We start from the raw sequence: 24,313 nt of genomic DNA, 5'->3' as shown, positions 1-24,313 counted from the left end.
GCTGAATGGCCTCCTCTTGTTCCTATGTTTTTCTTTTCCTACATTTGTATTCATAAAAAAAAAACCCTCAGGCCCATTAATGGTCGTCCTATCGACTAAACGGTGTATCCGTGAGCACCAACCTCCCTACTCACTGGTAACCCTAACTTCTCGAAGGCAAAAAAACAAGATAAAACTGCATCCCATTTCTGGAAAAATGCAGCAAAATTCCTCCCTGAATCCCCCAAGTCAATTAAACAAGCTCCAGGAGATGATGCTTACTTACCAATGTAAACACAGACATACTGCCAAGTGTAACTGACAGGGCCCAGCAGTGCCTCTCTATTGTATGGTTCACTCAACTCTCTCCATATTGATTGTAAATACAAGTATCTGAATGAATCTGGGATTCTGAAACGGTGATATTTACCTCAAAAACTGCCAGCCCAAACGGATTTACCAAGTAATTCTCTGAGCGAAAGACACTTCTTTGATGGTGTCCATTCAGATCAGTGTAAAACAATTCATGCAGTCCAGAGTCTACCCAGTAAAGGCGTTTCTTAATAAAGTCTGAAAAGAATGTATAGAAAATCTTAATTTTAATCGATTCTTACTTCTCAAAGCATCACAAAAATTTTCTTTTTCCATTTTTTTCTCCTCCTCTCTTTAAAAAAGGTACTGACTCTTGCCAGGCACAGTTCCACCTGAGCCTGGACATTGAGTGTCGGGGAGTGGGGGGGGGGTGGGGGGGAGTTGGTGGGAGGGGGGTGCGGGGAGCTGGGGAGAAGCAAAGGAACGATCTCAATCTTTGCGACAAAGAAATCGATGAGCTCCTCGCACATATTGTTGGAGGTGAGGGTGGAGGGGGCAGGGGAGAGGGGTTTAAGGAGGTTGGTAGTGGAGAAAAGAAGCCAGGGTTATCTTTGCATTCCAGGATGATCCTGGAGTAGTGAGTAGTTTTTTCAGTGGACAGCAATGCCCGATAATGCTTGATGTGGTCCTATCAGATTTGGCGATGGATGGCTAAACCAGTTGTGCGCCAGATATGCTCAAGTCTGTCCCCCTTCGACTTGAGAGAGTGAAGATGGAGGCCAGGGTGGGAGAATGTGAAGGTTTTACTGGGGACGAGACCAAAGGTCGATGCAAGGGAGTGGTTGAACACTGACGAATGGAGGGCCAAAGACTGGACAGTTGGGAGTTTGAAAGTGCAGTTATAAAAGTGACCGGTGGGAAGAGTTTATTTCAGAGGCTGACGCAGAAGGAAATGCAGTTGGAAGGGGGTAGGAGATGTGGGTGGTGAGGGATACAAGGGATCAGAGATGGCCATGTCTGTGATAGAGACCATGGAAGTAGTGAGGTCACATAAGATGGGTTGGAGAGTTTGTATGTCGGGAGGATAGGAGGGCAGTGAACTCAGGAAAGATGGCAAATGAGTTGAGATGGCAAGATGAGTTGAGATGGAGATTGAAATCACCAAAGATGAGAAGTGGCTCAGTGCAGAGGCTAAGAAAGGAAAGAGGGGGGGGGGGGGGGGGGGAAGGATATTTTGGTTAGAAACTCAGGGTAGACCTTGGTGAGGCAGTACAGCATGAAGATTTTAAAGGAGACGAGAGGGATGGAACGAGATGTGGTGCTTGAAGGAGGAGAAGGTACCAGAGGAGCAGGGGGAGAGACCAAGGTACGATTTGGTGATAAGGGCCACACCACCACCACATTAACAAAAACCCCAAGCAGCAGCAGCTTAAGATTGAGATTGATAGATTTTTGTTAAGCAAGGGTATTAAAGGTTATGGAACCAAGGCAGGTAGATGAAGATACAGATCAGCCACGATCTAATTGAATGGCGGAACAGGCTCGAGGGGCTGAATGGTCTTCTCCTGCTCCTAACTCCAATTACAACCAATGATGAGTCCAACAGTGGAATTAATTAAGTTGTCTCTAGGTTGGATTTCCACAGCTTCGGGCAGTTTCCAATGCAATTCACACTAAGCAGAACAATCGGTATGGTTGCATTGAAATTCATCTTCTGACCCTCAACTCCCTGGAGCCATTTCCTTCCAGATGCAGAAAAAGGCAACACATAAGACTATTAATGACATCTTGAGCCTCTTTATAATCCAGCTGAAGCTGGGAGAGCCTCACCAATTATGCTACTGCCATCTGTGACCCACACCTACTTGATGCAGGGTAGCACCATGTCGGAGGTTCTCATCTCTCCAACCAAAATCCTGTGATTCTAATGGACCAGGCCATCTCTAGATGAAACAACAACCAGGAGTCCCACATTAGTTTGAAGAGGATAACCATAAAGGCACCAACAACTTGCATTTATATAGCGCCTCTAACATAGTAAAACGTCCCAAGGCATGTCACAGGAGCGATTAGCAAACAAAATTTGACACCGAGCCACATAAGGAAATATTAGGACAAGTGACCAAAAGCTTGGTCAGAGGTAGGTTTTAAGGAGTGTCTTAAAAGGAGGAGAGGTAGAGGTGTATAGAGAGGTAATTCCAGAGCTTAGGGCCTTGGCTGCTGAAGGCGCGGCCGCCAATGGTGAAGCGAAGGAAATCAGAGATGCGCAAGAGGCAAGAATTGAAAAAGCGCAGAGATCTCGGGAGTTGTAGGGCTGGAGGAGGTTACAGATATAGGGAGGGGCGAGGCTATGGAGATATTTGAAAACAAGGATGAGAATTTTAAACGCCCTTCCGTCAGCAGGGTCTCAAGCGTCACTGCCAGAGCTTTACAAAACAAGTAAAATGATAATTTTTGGCAATTCAGAAAATGAGGCTAAAAGGATCCATTGTTTATTAATAGTAAACCTGGTGTCTATTCCATCCTTTGCATGTGGCTAACCTTCCTCTACCAACAAACCTTGCTCAACATAGGCAAGATGCAAAAAAAAGGCTGTCAACTGGTCAGCTCTCTCAGTGCGTGCAGTTGAGGAGAATCGTAAGGCAGACGTCAATGCAGAGATATTAACTGCTCCTGGCCAGTATCAACTGCAACAGAACCTGCAGGAGACTGCGGAAACCCACTCCAGAGATAACTTAAGCTTTAGTTCCAATGATGGACTTATCAATAAGGGACATCTGGTTGTTGTAATAGGGATTACCTAGGCAGCAATGTAAAAGGTTTTTATTAACTTGTAATCCATTGTATCTGTTGCTCTTTTAGCAGCCTTGCACTTGGTGCTATTTAATGGTTTACCTCAGTAGTTTATCACTACTGAAGATGTGGGAACCATCGACTTTCACCTTTTTAATTTTGGTTCTAATCATTTGGCAACCGCCAGTGTGTACAATCCATTTGTCTGTCTCTCGAACTAATTTCATGATCTTCACAACTCTCATTGATACTCTTGATGACGGTGTGATAAGTTTATGCCAAGACCATCACTTTCCTCTCAGAACTTTGTCCAGTTGCGAAGCAAATTACAGGCCCAAACCTTAAGTCAGTTACAAAGGTTTTTAACCTTAAAAAGGTACACTGCTATGCAACGGGACAGAAAAAGAGATTACGTCAACAGGATTTTTCTTGTAAAGTTAAGAACAGCAGGAGTGGATTGAATAAGAAAATCAATAGGAACAGCAGTCTATAATTGGGTAACAGATTTTGATTCTATCACTTTTCTATGGAAACCATTCCATGAAGACCACACTCTAAACTCTTCAGAAACAGCACAGCTAACTTGCATAAGGTGTCAATCATGGCTCAGTTGGTATCACTTTCGCCTCAGAGTCAGAATGTTGTGGGTTCAAGTCCCACTCCAGAGACATGAGCACATAGTGCAGTGACTCCCTCAGTACTGCACTGTCAGAGGTGCCGTCTTTTAGATGAGACGTTAAACTGAGACCCCATCTGCCCTCTCAGTAAAAGATCCCATGACACTATTTCGAAGAAGAGCAGGGGAGTTCTCCCCAGCATCCTTGCCAATATTTATCCCTCACCAACATCGCTAAAACAGATCATCTGGTCGTTATCTCATTGCAGTTTGTGGGACCCTGCTGTGCGCAAATTGGCTGTTGTGCAGGCTGCTATATAAATGCAAGTTCGTTCTTAATGCCACTTTAGAAGAGCTTTTCTATGAAAGCTCAGTGTAGGTTACCACCCACTCTTACCCAATGCAAGCCCAGTAGGTTTTCCAATGCCAATGTTGACTAGTATCCTTCTGCCAACTCCATCCATTCCAGCCTTTTCAATTTTTGTTGGCTCTCCTACATCAGCCCAGTACAAGAACCTGCAAGAGAGAGAACCTCAATATGGTGAAACAGCAGCAAATTTGACCACTTGGTAACAAATTCAATTTTAAGCACACGTGGAGGCGGAGATTCAGTGAGGTATCTGCAGTCGGTTATACAAGTAAAACTGATTACAAACATTGATTAATTGTGCAATATAATTAAAATTATTGAACTACATAAAAGTACCTCAGAAAGTCTTGCACGGGAGCAGTGAATTGCTATTCGCTGATTTATCTCCCTTACCTCATCGCTCCCCCACCACCCATTCTACAAATTGGTACTTTTGGTAACAGGTATCAAATTTATATTTTGCAAAGACATAAGAATTCTTTTTAAATTGATAAAATACAATTGAAATAAGCGCACGCACGCACGCACACGTCCTTGCCAGGTGTTTATACACTGTGGGAAATAAACTTGGGTTGCAATATAGTGCGAGAGATAGAGGCTTGAGAGAGGAGGGGGGGGCAAAGAGTTGCAATCTTACACTGTGGCTCGCTCACTTTAAAATGGTTCATTGCATTCTCCTGCTAGTCCAGTGAATAAATGCTCTGCCTGTTGTGAATACTGAGCCGTAAAGATCTGGGAGGTCCAGCTTTGATCCCTGATCTGTGCTGATCTCAGTTGGGACAGGCCATGTGGACAACACACGACCTCAGTATCCCAGACCAGCGAAGAAATAACTGGTTCAGATGATTTATTGGCTTCCACCATATGTGATGATGCTGGACAGCTCTGAGAACTGTTGTGGAAGAATATCACAGCTCCGGTAACTGAGAATGTTAGTTAGGTGGGCAAACCATTGATGTGGTGGGACTGCAGGATGGTGATTTGGGGTGGGGGAACTACACTCACTCGCTCAATAATGCCCCACCAAATAGTTAGAAACCTGAAAATATCAGACTGTTGGGGAAACATTCTGGAAATATGGAAGATCAAAGTCATACTGCTGAATTGTAGATGCTGAACTGACTTGGGAGAGTAAAGAACTAGAACGTTTGGTGAAATGGACAGACACATGGCAGATAAAATTTAATGCAGAGAAGTGGAAAGCGATACATTTTGGAAGGAAAATTGACAAGAGGCAATATAAACTATCTGGTACACTTTTAAAGGGGGTATAGGAACAGAGACATCTGGGGGTTCACATACAAATCTTTGAAGGTGGCAGGACAAGTTGATAAAGCTGTTTAAAAAATCCTACAGGATCCTTGGCTTTATAAATACAGGCATAGTGTACAAATGCAAGGAAGTCATGCTGAACCTTTATAAAACTCTGGTTGGACCTCAGCTGGAATAGTGTGTCCAATTCTGGGCACCATAGTTTAGAAAGGACATCAAATTGAAGAGGGTGCAGAGGAGATTTATTAGAATGGTACCAGGGATGAGGGGTTTGTTATGTGGAGACACCAGAGAAGCTGGGATTGTTCTCATTAGTGCAGAGAAGGTTATGGGGAGATTTAATAGAGGTGTTTTGATAGAGTAGATAAGGAGAAACTGCTTCCACCAGCAGGAAGGTCAGAAACCAAAAAGTAATTGGCAAAAAGAGCCAGGGGGAGATGAGATTTTTTTTATGCAGCGTGTTACGATGATCTGGAATTCACTACCTGGAAAGGGTGGTGGAACCAGATTCAATCGTAACTGTCAAAAGGGAATTGGATCTCAACTTAAAAAGGGAAAATTTGTAGGGCTATGGGGAAAGAGCAGGGGAGTGGGACTAATTGGTAGCTCTTTCAGAGAGCAGGCACAGGTACCTTAGGCTGAATGGCCTCCTGTGACGTATGATTCTATTATCTCTCTCATATTCCTGGCCAGGGCATGTCACTGGATTGAGACACCCCTTTGATTTATATCTGGTTTCTTAACAAAACTCCTAGAAGGTTTAAGAGAACAGGAGGAGGCCATTCAGCCCTTCAAGCCGATTCAGTCATTCAATCAGATCATGGCTGATCCGCACCTCGACTCCATTTACCTGCCTTTGCTCCATATTCCCCAATACCCTTTTCTAAAAAAAAATCGGTTTAGCTCATTTTTTAAAACTTCAATTGACCCAGCATCCAGAGCCTTTTGAGGGACGAGAGTTCCAGATTTCCACCACCCTTTGTGTGAAAAAGTGCTTCCTGATTTCACACCTAAATGGTCAACCTCTAATTTTAAAATTGTGCCCCTTTGTTCTGGATTTCTCCACCATTGATGTACTAGGACCTGCTGTATGATCCCTGTTCTTATGTTCAATCTGTGATGTACTGGGACTTAGGAACATAGGAACAGGAGTAGGCCATTCAGCCCTTCGTGCCTGCTCCGCCTGTTTCTCTGTATCTACTGTATTGAATCCCTTTATCATTTTAAACACCTCAATTAGAGACTTACTGCAATAATCACTCCCAATGTACAAATGCTGGTCTGCGACAGAACTGATGCACACAAAACATGCTCGTTTGTGCAAGTTATTTATAAACCGTCAGGTCTGAAAAATTTATTGATTAATTGACTTCTAGAAGCACTTGAGAGCCAAACTGAGGAATTATGAGATAACAGTATTTGACGAGCTTAATGCAAGAGTTAATCCTCCATTATCAGCTGCAAGTCTCTCTACGATAAGTCTAACAACAATGATTTTATAATTAGCAGTATTTTTCAGTTTGGATTGAAAGCAGTGATGAGGCTAGGGGAAGGGGAGTTGCTGGAATTCCTCCTGTCTCTAGGATTCTGCCCTTGCTCAGAGGGATGTGTTTATTGTAGGGCTCTAAACGTTTATACATCTCCCAAAGGTTTAGATGGTTAAGACGGGAGCAGCTGGAGTGGAAGTCAGGGAAATACAATTGTTTTCATCAATGCCGAGTTAGGGAGGAAGGAGGAAAAAATATCGAGTTACATAAGAACATAAGAAATAGAAGCAGGAATGGGCCATACGGCCCCTCGAGCCTGCCCCGCCATTCAATCAGATCATGGCTGATCTTCGACCTCAACTCCACTTTCCCGCCCGATCCCCATATCCCTTGATTCCCTTAGAGTCCAAAAATCTATCCATCTCAGCCTTGAATATACTCAATGACTGAGCATCCACAGCCCTCTGGGGTAGAGACTTCCAAAGATTCACAACCCTCAGTGAAGAAATTCCTTCTTTTCTCAGACCTAAATGGCCGACCCCTTATCCTGAGACTATGCCCCCTAGTTCTAGACTCTCCAGCCAGGGGAAACAGCCTCTCAGCATCTACCCTGTCAAGAAATTACCCTCTAAGAATTTTATACATTTCAATGACAGAGTCTACAGCACAAAAACAGGCCATTCGGCCCAACTGGTTTCCACGCGAGCCTCTCTCCCTACCCCATCTAACCCTATCTGCATACCCTTCTATTCCTTTCTCCCTCATGTACTTATCTAGCTTCCCCTTAAATGCATCTATGCTATTTGCCTCAACTACTCCTTGTGGTAGCAAGTTCCACATTCTCACCACTCTGAGTGAAGAAGTTTCTTCTGAATTCGCTATTGGATTTATTAGCGACTATCTTATATTTATGACCTCTACTTCTGGTCTCCCCCACAAGTGGAAACATTTTCTCCATGTTTACTCCATCAAACCCTTTTGTTACCTTAAGGACCTCGATCAGGTCACCCCTCAGTCTTCTCTTTTCTAGAGAAAAGAGCGTCAGCCTGTTCAATCTTTCCTGATATGTATATCCTCTCAGTTCTGACATCATCCTTGTTAATTTTTTTTGCACCTTCTCCAATGTCTCTATATCCTTTTTAAAATACACACAGCTGGATCTCCTGGTCCTGATCGCTATCTAGGGGGAGCTTCTGCTGGAAGTAACTGTGTTTGCATGTCAGGTGAGGACACAATCAAGCCACCCATGGTCCCGCTGCAGTAAAACAGCCTGTTGGAATTCACTATCGAGGCTCACACATTAAGAACAGCCACGTACTAGAGGAACAGGAGTAGGCCACTTAGCCCCTTGAGCCTGTTCCACCAATGAGATCATGGCTGATCTGTGACCCAACTCCATATACCCGCCTTGACCAAAAATATTAAGGGATATGGGGCTAACAAAAATCTATCAATCTCAGATTTAAAATTAACAATTGAGCTAGCATCAACTGCCGTTTGCAGAAGTGAGTTACAATCTTCTCCCACCCTTTGTGTGTAGAAGTGTTTCCTAACTTCATTCCTGAAAGTCCTGGCTCTAATTTTTAGGCTCTGTCCCCTAGTCCTAGACTCCCAACCAGCAGAAACAGTTTCTCTCGATCTACCCTATCAGTTCCCCTTTAAAGTCCCCAGAGGGCCACTGGTACCCAGGAAACAGCATCACAGCAACAATGAGCCACATATATCCATGGGTCTGTGGTTAAAGCAAACCATGGAGCAGGATTCCCTCCTGGTTTAGTGACGGGGAGTGCCGGTCACAGGGTTTGTTAGGAATGGTGGCAAAAAGAAAAATAAACAGGGGAACTCACTGGTCTCCATTTAGGTACCACTGCCTCAGGACCCTGTATCAAAATTTACAACTACCAAGTTTAGAAAAACCTAAACAGCAACCAAAGGATAGTGCAGGAAGCTGAATACACGAGCAAAGCTGAAAATATGAAATCCGATGCTTTTAAAAATTACAGGGTTTCTTTGCACTCAGCAACGGGAGTGGGCCACTCAGCCCCTCAAATTTGTTCTACCATTCAAATAGATCATGGCTGATCATCGCACTTATGCCATCATTTTGGATATCCCATCTCATTTTGTAAAACTTTATTTACAAGCACCAAATTCCTAGCAGCATTAGAGATTTCAACAGAGAGTTTGATCTGCAAGTCCACGTTTAGTAACAAATGCTTTCGCAGCACACTATTTGCCTGCTGCTATAATTAACATCCAGTGCCCCTCCCCTCATAACATTTATTTAGAATTTCAACCCAAACAAAATCATTCAATTTAGGTTAAGCAGAGCCTGATTGAAATGGGACTCCCCGAAGATTACACCCAGGGTTGTAGTTAGTTCACGTGTCTGAAGATTTTGCGTTTCCTCCCTAACAGATGCATTGAGTTTAGCTTTCCAGCTGAAATCTGAGCAGCTCCATGAGCCTGTCGCTTTACCACTTTCAGGTAACTGAGATGATCTGGTGAGACTCTGAATTAAATATTTGCTCAGAGTAACTAACTGCACGGTTCCTACTTGACCCATGCTGTTGTGATTCTGCTGAAAAGTCTCACCAAGTATAAAATGGATTATTACTGGATTAGACAGGAAGCACATACCCAGAGTGTGGATCGACTGCTACAGCTGCAGGTTCCACTAGATTCGCACTGAACAGGGTCTTCCTTTTCAATCCATCCAGTGTAGCAAGCGATAATGTCCTGGCTCCAGAGTCGGTCCAATAGATGTGACTGTAGATCCAGTCCACAGCGATTCCGCCAGGACTCTGCACACCTCCCATAATCTGCCAGCTGTCTCTTCTGGTTTGGTCTATTGATTTGCTACAGGCGAAAAGTTAGTCAGTCACTCTCTAAGTTACAGTGTGAATCACATATAATAAAGACAAATACAAACTAACCCGTAATAGATTTACTACATAGAATCATACAGCATAGGAGGCCATTCGGTCCACCGTGCCTGTGCCTGTGCCTGTTCTCCGAGTAAAAAATTTCTCATTATCCTCCTGGCTTTTTTGCCAATTATCTTAAATCTGTGTCCTCTGGTTACCGACTGTTCTGCCAGTGGAAACAGTTTCTCCCTATCTAGCCTATCAAAACCCCTCATGACTTTGAGCAACTCTATTAAATCTCCCCTTAACTTTTTTTTGCTCTAAAGGAGAACAATCCAGCTTCTCCAGTCTCTCTACATAACTGAATTCCCTCATCTCTGGTACCATTCTGGTAAACCTCCTCTGCACCCTCTCTAAGGTCTTAACATCCTTCCTAAAGTGTGGTGCCCAGAATTGGTCACAATACTCCAGCTGAGGTCTAACCAGTGATTTATAAAGGTTTAACATAACTTCCTTGCTTTTGTACTCTATAACTCTGTTAACAAAGCTAAGGACTCCGTATGCTTTATTATCGGCCTCATCGACTTGTCCTGCCACCTTCAAAGATTTATGTAACTCCAGGTCTCTCTGTTCCTGTACCCCCTTTAAAATTTCACCATTTAGTTTATATTGCCTCTCATTTTTCTTTCCAAAATGTATCACTTCACACTTCTCTGCATTAAATTTCATCTGCCATGTGTCCACCCATTTCACCCTGAAGTCTGTTACTATCCTCCTCATTGTTTACCATAGTTCCTAGCTTTTTGTCATCCGCAAACTTTGAAATTATGTCCCTATACCCAAGTCGAGGTCATTAATATATAATCAAAAGGAGCAGTGGTCCCAATACCGATCCTTGGGGGACAGATCCACTGTATACTTAGCTCCAGTCTGAAAAACAACCGTTCACTACTACTCTGTTTTGTCGTTCAGCTAATTTTGTACCCACATTGTCACTGTCCCTTTAATCCCATGGGCAAACAAGTCTATTATGTGGCACTTTATCAAACGCCCTTTGACAGTCCATACGCATAATATAAACTGCACTACCTTCATCAACCCTCTCCGTTATTTCGAAGAACTCAATCAAGTTAGTCAGACACAATTTGCCTTTAACAAATCCACATCCAGGCTGTCATTTATTAACTCATGTTCTTCCAAGTGACATCCTCAGCTAATTCACAGGATAGTGACCTTTTAAAATCAGTATTTTTACTCAGCATTAGAGAGGAGGGGGGACAATTGGATTTTATTTTTCCAACTTTTGGCCCGCATTGACACAGCAGCGAGGTGATGGGGGCGCCGAGAGGGGCAAAATCAGAGCACCAGCCCCTCAGTGGCAGATTAAAGTAATATGGGCCTAGCAGACATTCACTACATTCCCATCAGTCAAGGAACGGACACATTCTGAGGAGGCACGGAAAGGGGAAAAGCAAAATCAGAATAACTACAAATGAAAACTGCAAGGAATTTGAAAACTTTAGTTTTATGGCAAATATAGGAAGGTGTAATAAAACCCTTTACATTGGGGAGAAAAATGGGAAAAGCTGAGAGGGGGCAAATGGATAGTTGAAGAGAAGGGTTTTAAGGAGAATTTTGAAAGCAAGGAGAGAAGTGGCAATATTGATACAAGGAATATCATGGTAATCACGTCTGGACAAACTGCATCTGCCAGGAATGCAACACGCTTGTATTGATATTTACAGTGAGAAATATATGACACACACCGTTTTGAATCACTATCCTGATTGCATAATGGACCAAAGTGATTTTTTGAAAAATGTTATAATCTATATAATTATAACTTGGATATAGTATATCATGCAGTACCTGATGGCAGAGATCCTGGAACTGGTAAATAACGCAGTGAGGGACAACAAGGAGTTAGTGCAGGCAGTTCCGATTACAGTTAGAGGGGGAGTTCAACTTTAAATAGAGCTTGGAATTTGTGACAGGGAATCGGGAATAACTGGGATGGTAAAGGAAGAGATTGTGCAAACAGCTGCTTAAACTGCCTGAAAGAGTCGGCGGGTTTAATGCGGTTTAAGCTGCGTCTTTGTATTGACGCCAGCTGCCTATATCGGGCAAACGGTTAGCGCCATTTGCCCGATATAGGCAGCTGTCCGGGATAAGCAAGGACATTGAGTGCTGGGGACTGTATCAATCTGTGTCACTTAGACACTGCAACACCCAGAATACTGCAGCCATCCATTTTATTCTCTATTCAATACAGGATAGGGAGGGTGGGGTTTACAGTCTACAGATGGCCAATCTTGCTGTCAATCATCGGTAGACATATCCTGATGTGCAAAATAACGTTCTTCCACATACAGCCTTCTGCTTGGAAATCAGATCCGGGATGGGGGTGGGGCAGGGGGTGGATTTCCCGAAATAGCTGCCAGCACAGTTCACCATGTTCCTGCCACCATTTCTCCCTAGGTCCAGTGATATTCATTTTTAAATTGTGTGCCCTGTGCTCTGCAAGTCTTCTGTTCCCCTCTGTGCCATTCACTGGCTCAGAATGGAATCATCATATCTGTGCTCTGGACCCCAGACTACCTGTGATCAATGCTGAGGGAATCAGTTAGTTTACCTGAAAATTCCCAGATATGTTGCATCAGACCAGTAGATTGTTGATGAGGAGATATCCACACTTAGTGCTCTTGCATTTTCCAAACCGACTGCTAACTCCACGTATTCCATTCTATTAATGCTTATCCTCCTGATGTCACCGCGATTAGTGACAATCATGAATGGCTCCTCTCCTAGTGGATAGGAAGGAAAATAAATTGGGTTTAATAACCTGCATTAGCCCCAGCTCGCCACCTCCCCTCCACACGGTCCCTAGCCCCAGCTCGCCACCTCCCATCCACACAGTCCCTAGCCCCAGCTCGCCACCTCCCCTCCACACGGTCCCTAGCCCCAGCTCGCCACCTCCCCTCCACACGGTCCCTAGCCCCAGCTCGCCACCTCCCCTCCACACGGTCCCTAGCCCCAGCTCGCCACCTCCCCATCACACGGTCCCTAGCCCCAGCTCGCCACCTCCCATCCACACGGTCCCTAGCCCCAGCTCGCCACCTCCCCTCCACACGGTCCCTAGCCCCAGCTCGCCACCTCCCCATCACACGGTCCCTAGCCCCAGCTCGCTACCTCCCATCCACACAGTCCCTAGCCCCAGCTCGCCACCTCCCCATCACACGGTCCCTAGCCCCAGCTCGCCACCTCCCATCCACACAGTCCCTAGCCCCAGCTCGCCACCTCCCCATCACACGGTCCCTAGCCCCAGCTCGCTACCTCCCATCCACACAGTCCCTCGCCCCAGCTTGCCATCTCCCATCCACACGGTCCCTAGCCCCAGCTCGCCACCTCCCATCCACACGGTCCCTAGCCCCAGCTCGCCACCTCCCATCCACACAGTCCCTAGCCCCAGCTCGCCACCTCCCCTCCACACGGTCCCTAGCCGCAGCTCGCCACCTCCCCTCCACACGGTCCCTAGCCCCAGCTCGCCACCTCCCATCCACACGGTCCCTAGCCCCAGCTCGCCACCTCCCCTCCACACGGTCCCTAGCCCCAGCTCGCCACCTCCCCATCCACACGGTCCCTAGCCCCAGCTCGCCACCTCCCATCCACACGGTCCCTAGCCCCAGCTCGCTACCTCCCATCCACACGGTCCCTAGCCCCAGCTCGCCACCTCCCCATCCACACGGTCCCTAGCCCCAGCTCGCCACCTCCCATCCACACGGTCCCTAGCCCCAGCTCGCTACCTCCCATCCACACGGTCCCTAGCCCCAGCTCGCCACCTCCCCATCCACACGGTCCCTAGCCCCAGCTCGCTACCTCCCATCCACACGGTCCCTAGCCCCAGCTCGCCACCTCCCCATCCACACGGTCCCTAGCCCCAGCTCGCCACCTCCCCATCCACACGGTCCCTAGCCCCAGCTCGCCATCTCCCCTCCACACGTTACCCATTCTCTGCTCAACACATTCCTGCCCTACCGCACCAGGCCTCCACTCAGCACTGCCTCACAAAAGCTATGGCTGTCAACAGAAACGCAATGGGTACAGAAAGGGAGCTACAAGCCTGCGTCTAACCACTCGCCACACAAACCTGGAACTGTAACACTGGCAATGTGGCCCTCCCTGAAAACTGCAGAGTTCCAGCTCCCCAGATGGCTCACTGGGTAAATATGTTGCCTTGTCTGATACTGAGCCAATACAGACCAGGAAGGTCACAAGTCCAATCCCCAGTCTGTGCTGAATTATCTGGGGTGGCTGTAGGGATGTTATAATTGGATTAAGAAAAAAGGCCAGAGTTCCTGTTCTTGATCACTATCCAGAGACCCCTTGTGAAAAGTGCAAGATTTAATGTGATGCCCTCCCCAGTCGAATGGTTGCCAACACTCACCATTTAGCTTCGCAGATGAAGAATGGCCCCTTTGAAGAGGTATCGAAAGGTCATCCAGTTGCACTGGGACTATCCCTAAGCACCTTCAAGAGAGAAAACAAGCCGGCTTCTCCTCCCTCCCCACAAAACGCACAAAAAAAACAATCAGCATACAAACATGATGGACAGGAAAAGGTCAGCTGGTCAACTGAGCCTGCCCCACACAGTCGATCAGGATTCACAACAACCCGCACCCACCAGCAGCCATGTAATCTCATGGCAGAGGCAAAATAGCAGATTCAAAAAATCCCAGAATCAGATTTTTAAAAAAAACACAAAACCAGATTAAAAAAGAACCCATGCTGGCACTGGGGCCCCTCCCAAAAGTAGCACGTTATTCAAATGAACTCAAAATAAAATTTAAAAATTGGGACTGTGCTCATTTAGATTATATCTAACTGCATCATCATGCACAACATTTCGTAAACTAACAAACAAATGGAATAATCAACAAAGACTGAAGCAATACCCAACAGGAGTAAAGATAAGTCAATAAATGAGCAGGGTTGAGACGAGGGATCTCCACCTCTGATCTCTCCAGAGGCTGCCTGACCGGCATTTCCTGTTTTTGTTCCAGATTTCCAGCATCTGCAGTTTTTTGCTTCTTGTCAAGTATTATCAAATAACTGATCATCAAACCATCATCTGTTTCAAAATCAGTAGTCTCTAAATTGCATCCCACTAGTTCTTTTCCAATTCACTGAAATGGCAAGGTGATCAATGCTTAGTAACAACCTACCTGTAGCTCGGCAAGTGCCAGTACCCGGGTCCTTCCGATACCCCTGGTGACATTCACAAGCGTACGATCCATGCAGGTTAACGCAAATATGGTCACATGCATCCAGGTTTCTACATTCATCCACATCTGAACGAGAACACAGCGAATTAATGAATTATATCCAGATCAATGAAAGCATTTCTAAATTAGTTCATCAGTTTATATGCTGTGCAGCTGTACATTTGGGGTACGCTGTATTTGCATAAGCGCACACTTGTATATACGGTGAATGTGATGACAGAATTGTACATTCTTCAGTCGTGTTACACACGTGAGAATCTGGAGCACAGCATTTGTTGGCAGTGATGGTGGGTGACGGGACACAGGACCTTATCTTGGGATGGGGAATTGGGTTCTATTGCTTTCTTTATAGTGCCTTACATTTCATTACTTTGACTCCAAACATGGATGCTCTTTTGCAAATACCAACTCACAGCTAACAGCTAATATCATACTACAAAACAATGATACTCAAAATACGCTGCTTTCAAACACAGGAACCGGTGGAGAATTAAAAGTGCATAAATGAACCCGGGAAACAAGAAGGACTGGTTACACCAGTGAGGAATGATACCATTAGCTTTGGGTTTAACGGCTTGTGGAAAGTTTTCTTCTAAAGAGATTGCATAAGATGAATAGTTACGGATAACATACAAAGGTCATCTCAGTCAAGCTGGGAAAAGGGATTAGAAAGACAAAAGTAAGTAAATCCGCTCCAAAATAAAAGGGGGTGAAGTGAAAAGAGAATGGAGGAGACAGCTAAGATTAGAAGTTGCTTAAGTCAATGTTTACATCAGAGAGCTGCAGAGCACCCAGGAGGGAAAAGAGATAACTGTCCCAGAAGTGGTGTTCAGCATGGTTGGAACAGTGCTGGAAGCCAAACACAGAAAGGTCAGTGCAAAAATGGTGTAGGATTGAAGCAACAAGACATTGGGAAGTCAGCATCATGCTAATGGAAAGGATGGAGACTTTCAGCAAAGCGGTCACCCAATCTGCATTTAGTCTTCCCAAAGTCAAAAAGGCTCACTGTGCTTACAGTGTATTAGACTAGAGGAGGAGTAGGCAAATCTTGCTTCACATGGGGTGGGAACACATGTCACATCTGCTCCTGTTGCATTGAAAGGTGCCTCAGAGAGAGGGGGAGGAAGTGATTGGTAGGGTTTCATGGTGAATGATGATCTGGCAGGTGTAGAGGTCAGTGTGACAGAGGGAGAAGACTAGAGCTTTGAAGGGGTGTGAAGCGCAGTAAAGCAACGGCTTAACAGTTTGCTGCCACCACTCAACTGTCAGACTATTATTGCAATTCCTATTCCAGACAGCTCTAGATTGGCCCAGAGATCTGAGATCTACTTTGATAAACAGTTAAGACGATTTGGTTACACACATTTCATCACTTCTAAATGTTTATTTTATTTCCCCCCTTTTATTCCATTCGCCATTTTTGTCCCTCGCGGGGTTAGGAGGATACTTATGTAAACAGGCTGCCTGTCCTGAGGTCTCTGCTACCCAGAGTCTCTGGTCAAAATGCTGAAACTCCCCACCTAACAGCACTGTGGGAGAACCTTCACCACACAGACTGCAGCGGTTCAAGAAGGCGGCTCACCACCACCTTCTCGAGGGGCAACAAATGCCGGCCTTGCCAATGACACCCACATCCTGAGAATGAATAAAAGAAGATAATGAGCGCTTCTAACTCTAACTGTCCTCTTCCCCCATCAGAATTCTTCTCAGGGGAATCAAGAACTTCCCAATGCAAATGCTCAGCTTCACATTGCCACTCAAACACTACATGAATCAATTGCCAGAACTGCTGGCTAATTGGCCCACTTATAGCAAGCCTGGGGAGGTATAGCTCCATATTGAATATTAGAAATAGGAGAGATGTCGTTCCAGATGTGACACTTCATGTAACAGAATTTATCAGAGCTATATCAGTAATAGGGGATGGGAATGGAGGGGCTAGGATGGGGAATGGAAGGAACAGACAAAGAAGGAACAGACAAAGTTCCAGTTATTTCCAATGTTTCATGCATTTACAGACACCAATGTCCTTATATGCACTTCATTTCCAATTCTTCACCATGATTTTAATCTTTCTATTACACAGCAGGACTGTGAACTGTCACCACTTTCATTCCTCCTGCTTCTACCCCCCCTTTATCTTGATTTTTTTTCCCCCTCTCAAAAAAAGATGAAACTTTGTGTACCACTAAGAATTGGTAGGATACTTTTAGTATGCAAACTCACCTTCACAAATGAAGTGATTTATCAGCTCCAATCCAGCTGGACAAGCACACTCATAACCTAAAGGCAGGTCCCAGCAATAATGAGAACACTTTCCATTCGCCTCCAAACACTCATTCTGATCTGCCAAATAAAAAATATTAGACACAATAACAGCTACATTCTATAGCTAGGGCAGCAAGATTTTTTTTAATAAAGGGGGTAATACAATCCCACAAATGCATCCTTTGGTGGGAGATGCAGTGAAGGGGATCAGTGCCTTAACTAAGTTCTATGCTTACACATGGAACATAGGAGCTTCTGCAACAGTCAACAAACGTTCTGGATCAGCCCAAAAAATCTGCGCAGAATAGCTGTGGTGCAGTGAGTGCTGAGGTCATGTCCTTTGTCCTCCAGCCTCGAGCCTATCGACCTCCCTGGCTGTCATCTGTAGCCAAGACAGAAGGTGTGAAAACTTGGCTTCCTGCTCGAGTACGAGCTCAGTGCCCTCCCCCACCTCTGCTCCATTATCAGACCGGCTTTATCCCATTTGCAGCATTTCCCCCCTCCTCCCCTTCTGTTGCCGAAGCCCTAGCCCACATCACCTGAATTGGGTCTTCAGCGCAATTGTAGCTAGCCCGTCCACATCAACTCTCCTCCAGCTACGACTGATCCTAAACGCTGCAGCCTGCATCCTCACCCACCCCCGTCCCCTCCCAGCTCACTGGCAAATTCAGGATTCTCATTCTGGTTTGAAATCAATCCCTGGCCTCGCCCCACTGCACTGATCACTCAGTGATCCCCTCCTGCTTTCCTTCCCTGCACACACCCTCGGCTCTCCTAAAGCTGTTCCTCACCCCTCACTACCTCCGTTCCACCATCGGTCAGCCACATTGTCCTTCCTTTCTGGAACTCTATACCCAGATCCCTTCTTCTCAAAACCCTACTCTTTGACTGTACCTTCCATTCTCCATCCCAGCCCCGCCATTCCCATCCCTTTTCCCCAAGCACGATGTCTTGCTGTACATGAGGAGTTCTAAGCTGTTGTTGTTGATGCAAGAACCTCTAATCCTTTTAGACAGAAGTTGAAATACAGAGGGCCGATTTTAACCCTGCCTGCCCATGGGACTTACTCGCACTGATTCCATTATTTTCCTGTGGGTTCTGATCTTAATTGCAATTCTAAGCAGGCGAAAGGGACACCTGCCGGAAGCCAGTGGGAACTTTGGCAAAAGATGCAGCAGTGACCACAGTAAAAGTAATAATTATGCTTGAAAATGGCCGCCAATTTACTAAAGCCTAGCAAGCATCTGGTTTCTGATTCCCTCCGTCCCATGAGTGGCCACTGGAAATTCAGAAATGGTCTCAAACAGGGACAGGTGGTTCGCAGGTACTGTATAAACTGGTCCATCCAAACACAACATCAGTCTAACCGTAAATTAACTGATACCAGAGTCTGTTCAAGGGCCCCTGAGTCGCTCACTGCACCGGTTTGTTGTACACAGATAAATATATCAGAAATGGTTCTCTAAGTTTATTTCACAATAATTATTTTACTCTAGAAGAGAAAGTTGAGGAGTGACCTAAAAGAGGTCTTTAAAATTATGAAGGGGTTTAATAGGGTAGATGTAGAGATGTTGTTTCCACTTGTGGGGAGTCCAAAACTAGGGGCCATAAACATAAGATAGTCACTAATAAATCTAATAAGGAATTCAGGAGAAACTTCTTTACCCAGACAGTGGTGAGAATGTGGAACTTAATACTGCATTCTCAACATTGGTTGAGGCAAATAGCATAGATGCATTTAAGGGGAAGCTAGATAAACACATGAGGGAGAAAGGAATAGAAGGATATGTTGATAGGGTTAGATGAAATAGGGTGGGAGGAGGCTCGCGTGGAGCATAATCAGACCAGTTGAGCCGAATGGCCTGTTTCTGTGCTGTAAGTTCTATGTAAAAAAAACATTAAAACTCCCGCTCATAACTCTACACTTACTGCAGTTGGCTTCATCACTGCCGTCACTGCAATCAGGAAAGTTGTCACAAGCTGATTGAAGCTCTATGCACTGGCCCATACCACACAGGAACTCCAACTCCCCACAGCTTCCAGGCCGCACTGCTCTGTCCTTACAAAGGTCGTCAGATTCATCAGCCCCCGACGCACAGTCCTGGTTACCGTCACAGAGCCGGTATTCAGAGATGCAGACAGTGGAGTTACTGCACAGAAACTCATGAGGCCCACATCCTGATACAGAACAGTTTCGTTCATCACTCTGATCACTGCAGTCATCCCTTCCGTTACACAGCAACACCGCAGAAACACATTGGCCATTCAAACACATGAATTCATCCTCACTGCATCCTCCGTCACCTATAAAATAACCACAGGGAGAAATAAGATTCACAATCACACCACGGCTGTATAAGCAACTAGCGACGGCATGTGGAGTTACTCATAGATTAGAAAGTTAAGTCACTAGTCTCCTGCTCTGGCCCTGGAGAAGGAGCACGCACCGCGGTACGCTTGAGGCCTTCTGCGACCGGTGTGTACCGAAGGGATTAGAGTGTATAGTTGACAAGGTGATAGTATTACTATTGAATTTGATAAGTGTATTTTTATGATTTAAATTTCTATTTGTTGTGCCGCTTTGTAAGGGGACACCTTTGTTTGTTTCGTTTTGTTTTATGACAATAAGGCAACCTAGAGTCTCCTTATCGTTCTAAGAAAAGATAAATCACCATTGCCTTCATACATTTCTTTCAAGTCTACCATGACTCCTAGATCACTTCTGAATTGATCGATAATTCGTTACTGATTGATAATCGACAGGGTAGATGCTGAGGGGTTGCTTCCCCTGGCTGGAGAGTCTAGAACTAGAGGGTATAGTGGCAGGATAAGGGGTCGGCAATTTAAGACTGAGATGAGGAGGAATTTCTTCACTCAGAGGGTTGTGAATCTTTGGAATCTCTACCCCAGAGGGCTGTGGATGCTGAGTCACTGAGTATATTCAAGGCTGAGAAAGATAGATTTTTGGACTCTTGGGGAATTACGGGTAGGGTGCAGGAGTTGGGGATGGGTTGTGGTATTGGGGTAAGGTTAGTGGTTAGGATATTGGGGATCGGGCAGGAAAGTGGAGTTGAGGTCGAAGATCAGCCATGATCTGATTGAATGGCGAAGCAGGCTCGAGGGGTCATATGGCCTACTCCTACTCCTATTTCTTACGTTCTTATAACTATTTCAGCACCAATCATGCAGTATATGTGTCGCTTATTTTTCCTTCCAATGTGCAGCACTCCTTCTTCCCACACATCCCACCCATTCCTCCCTCACCTACTCCCATACCCCCACACCCTCTCCTTACCTACACCCACCAATAGCCCAACCCCTCACTCATATAATCCCTGCCCCTTCTCTCAAATCCTTACCTGCTTTCCTAAGCCCAATACCCCAGCCATCCCTCTCCCACCACATAGCTCTGCCCCTTTCCCATTTCCTCTATTCACAATACCCCATACCATCCTCTACTCACAATACCACTCTTATTCTCGAAGCCCATTTGTACCCACTGCCAACTCCCCTTATCCCCTCCTCTACCCCACCTCCCTCACTCAAACCCCCTGCAACTCTGCTTCACCCATTCCCCTACCCCCAATATCCTAACCACTAACCTTACCCCAATACCACAACCCATCCCCAACTCCTGCACCCTACCTCTTTCAACCCCCACAAATACCTCTCTTCCCCACTCATAACCATGCCACAACCCCTTCCCCAACATATCCCCGTCCTCCCCCCACCCCCCCGCCCCCATCACTCCTCCCCCACCCCCCCCGCCCCCATCACTCCTCCCCCACCCCCCCCGCCCCCATCACTCCTCCCCCCACCCCCCCCGCCCCCATCACTCCTCCCCCACCCCCCCCGCCCCCATCACTCCTCCCCCACCCCCCCGCCCCCATCACTCCTCCCCCACCCCCCCCGCCCCCATCACTCCTCCCCCCACCCCCCCGCCCCCATCACTCCTCCCCCACCCCCCCCCCCCGCCCCCATCACTCCTCCCCCACCCCCCCGCCCCCCATCACTCCTCCCCCACCCCCCCCCGCCCCCATCACTCCTCCCCCACCCCCCCCCCCGCCCCCATCACTCTGTCCCCACCCCCCCCCCGCCCCCATCACTCTGTCCCCACCCCCCCCGCCCCCATCACTCTGTCCCCCACCCCCCCCCGCCCCCATCACTCTGTCCCCACCCCCCCCCGCCCCCATCACTCTGTCCCCACCCCCCCCCGCCCCCATCACTCTGTCCCCACCCCCCCCCGCCCCCCATCACTCTGTCCCCACCCCCCCCCCGCCCCCATCACTCTGTCCCCACCCCCCCCCGCCCCCCATCACTCTGTCCCCACCCCCCCCCCGCCCCCATCACTCTGTCCCCACCCCCCCCCCGCCCCCATCACTCTGTCCCCACCCCCCCCCCGCCCCCATCACTCTGTCCCCCCCGCCCCCATCACTCTGTCCCCCCCGCCCCCATCACTCTGTCCCCACCCCCCCCCGCCCCCATCACTCTGTCCCCACCCCCCCCCGCCCCCCATCACTCTGTCCCCCACCCCCCCCCCCCCATCACTCTGTCCCCACCCCCCCCATCACTCTGTCCCCACCCCCCCCGCCCCCATCACTCTGTCCCCACCCCCCCGCCCCCATCACTCTGTCCCCCCCCGCCCCCATCACTCTGTCCCCACCCCCCCCATCACTCTGTCCCCACCCCCCCCATCACTCTGTCCCCACCCCCCCCATCACTCTGTCCCCACCCCCCCCCATCACTCTGTCCCCACCCCCCCCCTCACTCTGTCCCCACCCCCCCCCCCATCACTCTGTCCCCCCCCCCCGCCCCCATCACTCCTCCCCCACCCCCCCGCCCCCATCACTCCTCCCCCACCCCCCCCCGCCCCCATCACTCTGTCCCCCCCCGCCCCCGCCCCCATCACTCTGTCCCCACCCCCCCCCCCGCCCCCCATCACTCTGTCCCCCCCCCCCCCCCCATCACTCTGTCCCCACCACTCTGTCCCCACCCCCCCCATCACTCTGTCCCCACCCCCCCCCATCACTCTGTCCCCACCCCCCCCGCCCCCATCACTCTGTCCCCACCCCCCCCGCCCCCATCACTCTGTCCCCCCCCGCCCCCATCACTCTGTCCCCACCCCCCCCATCACTCTGTCCCCACCCCCCCCCATCACTCTGTCCCCACCCCCCCCCCCATCACTCTGTCCCCCACCCCCCCCATCACTCTGTCCCCACCCCCCCCCCCCATCACTCTGTCCCCACCCCCCCCCATCACTCTGTCCCCACCCCCCCCCGCCCCCATCACTCTGTCCCCACCCCCCCCCGCCCCCATCACTCTGTCCCCACCCCCCCCGCCCCCATCACTCTGTCCCCACCCCCCCCCGCCCCCATCACTCTGTCCCCACCCCCCCCCCGCCCCCATCACTCTGTCCCCACCCCCCCCCCGCCCCCATCACTCTGTCCCCACCCCCCCCCCCGCCCCCATCACTCTGTCCCCACCCCCCCCCCGCCCCCATCACTCTGTCCCCACCCCCCCCCCGCCCCCATCACTCTGTCCCCCCCCGCCCCCATCACTCTGTCCCCCCCGCCCCCATCACTCTGTCCCCCACCCCCCCCGCCCCCCATCACTCTGTCCCCACCCCCCCCCGCCCCCATCACTCTGTCCCCACCCCCCCCCCCCCCATCACTCTGTCCCCACCCCCCCCATCACTCTGTCCCCACCCCCCCCCGCCCCCATCACTCTGTCCCCACCCCCCCGCCCCCATCACTCTGTCCCCCCCGCCCCCATCACTCTGTCCCCACCCCCCCCCATCACTCTGTCCCCACCCCCCCCCATCACTCTGTCCCCACCCCCCCCCATCACTCTGTCCCCACCCCCCCCCATCACTCTGTCCCCACCCCCCCCCCATCACTCTGTCCCCCCCCCCCGCCCCCATCACTCCTCCCCCACCCCCCCCGCCCCCATCACTCCTCCCCCACCCCCCCCGCCCCCATCACTCCTCCCCCACCCCCCCCCCCCCATCACTCCTCCCCCACCCCCCCCCCGCCCCCATCACTCTGTCCCCACCCCCCCCCGCCCCCATCACTCTGTCCCCACCCCCCCCCCGCCCCCATCACTCTGTCCCCACCCCCCCCGCCCCCATCACTCTGTCCCCACCCCCCCCCCGCCCCCATCACTCTGTCGCCACCCCCCCCCCGCCCCCATCACTCTGTCCCCCACCCCCCCCTCGCCCCCATCACTCTGTCCCCACCCCCCCCCCGCCCCCATCACTCTGTCCCCACCCCCCCCCGCCCCCATCACTCTGTCCCCACCCCCCCCCGCCCCCATCACTCTGTCCCCACCCCCCCCGCCCCCATCACTCTGTCCCCACCCCCCCCCGCCCCCATCACTCTGTCCCCACCCCCCCCCGCCCCCATCACTCTGTCCCCCCCGCCCCCATCACTCTGTCCCCCTCGCCCCCATCACTCTGTCCCCCCCGCCCCCCGCCCCCATCACTCTGTCCCCCACCCCCCCCCCGCCCCCATCACTCTGTCCCCCCCCCCCCCCCCCATCACTCTGTCCCCACCACTCTGTCCCCACCCCCCCCATCACTCTGTCCCCACCCCCCCCATCACTCTGTCCCCCACCCCCCCCGCCCCCATCACTCTGTCCCCACCCCCCCCGCCCCCATCACTCTGTCCCCCCCGCCCCCATCACTCTGTCCCCACCCCCCCCATCACTCTGTCCCCACCCCCCCCATCACTCTGTCCCCACCCCCCCCCCCCATCACTCTGTCCCCACCCCCCCCCATCACTCTGTCCCCACCCCCCCCCCCATCACTCTGTCCCCACCCCCCCCCCCATCATTCTGTCCCCACCCCCCCCGCCCCCATCACTCTGTCCCCCCACCCCCCCCCGCCCCCATCACTCTGTCCCCACCACCCCCCGCCCCCATCACTCTGTCCCCACCCCCCCCCCGCCCCCATCACTCTGTCCCCACCCCCCCCCGCCCCCCATCACTCTGTCCCCACCCCCCCCCCCGCCCCCATCACTCTGTCCCCCACCCCCCCCCGCCCCCATCACTCTGTCCCCACCCCCCCCCCA

The 24,313-nt window shown here is 49.7% G+C and overlaps 1 protein-coding gene across 1 annotated transcript in view; it reads right to left on the bottom strand.

Annotated features, from left to right (window-relative positions):
* Positions 1 to 24,313, bottom strand: part of LOC137299451 (very low-density lipoprotein receptor-like) — a 55,280-nt gene that overhangs the window by 16,202 nt on the left and 14,765 nt on the right. Inside the window, exons 4-10 of the mRNA XM_067968187.1 lie at positions 19,176 to 19,550; positions 17,205 to 17,324; positions 14,919 to 15,044; positions 12,329 to 12,500; positions 9,470 to 9,688; positions 4,098 to 4,216; positions 410 to 549 (exon numbers count right to left, since the gene is read on the bottom strand). Coding sequence (XP_067824288.1) covers positions 410 to 549; positions 4,098 to 4,216; positions 9,470 to 9,688; positions 12,329 to 12,500; positions 14,919 to 15,044; positions 17,205 to 17,324; positions 19,176 to 19,550 — 1,271 coding nt within the window. The remainder of the gene's footprint in view (positions 1 to 409; positions 550 to 4,097; positions 4,217 to 9,469; positions 9,689 to 12,328; positions 12,501 to 14,918; positions 15,045 to 17,204; positions 17,325 to 19,175; positions 19,551 to 24,313) is intronic.

This window comes from Heptranchias perlo, chromosome 29 (genome assembly GCF_035084215.1).
Source record: "Heptranchias perlo isolate sHepPer1 chromosome 29, sHepPer1.hap1, whole genome shotgun sequence".
NCBI lineage: Eukaryota > Metazoa > Chordata > Chondrichthyes > Hexanchiformes > Hexanchidae > Heptranchias > Heptranchias perlo.
Note: the sequence above shows the minus strand (reverse complement) of the source record. Positions and strands in the feature narration are given on the sequence as shown.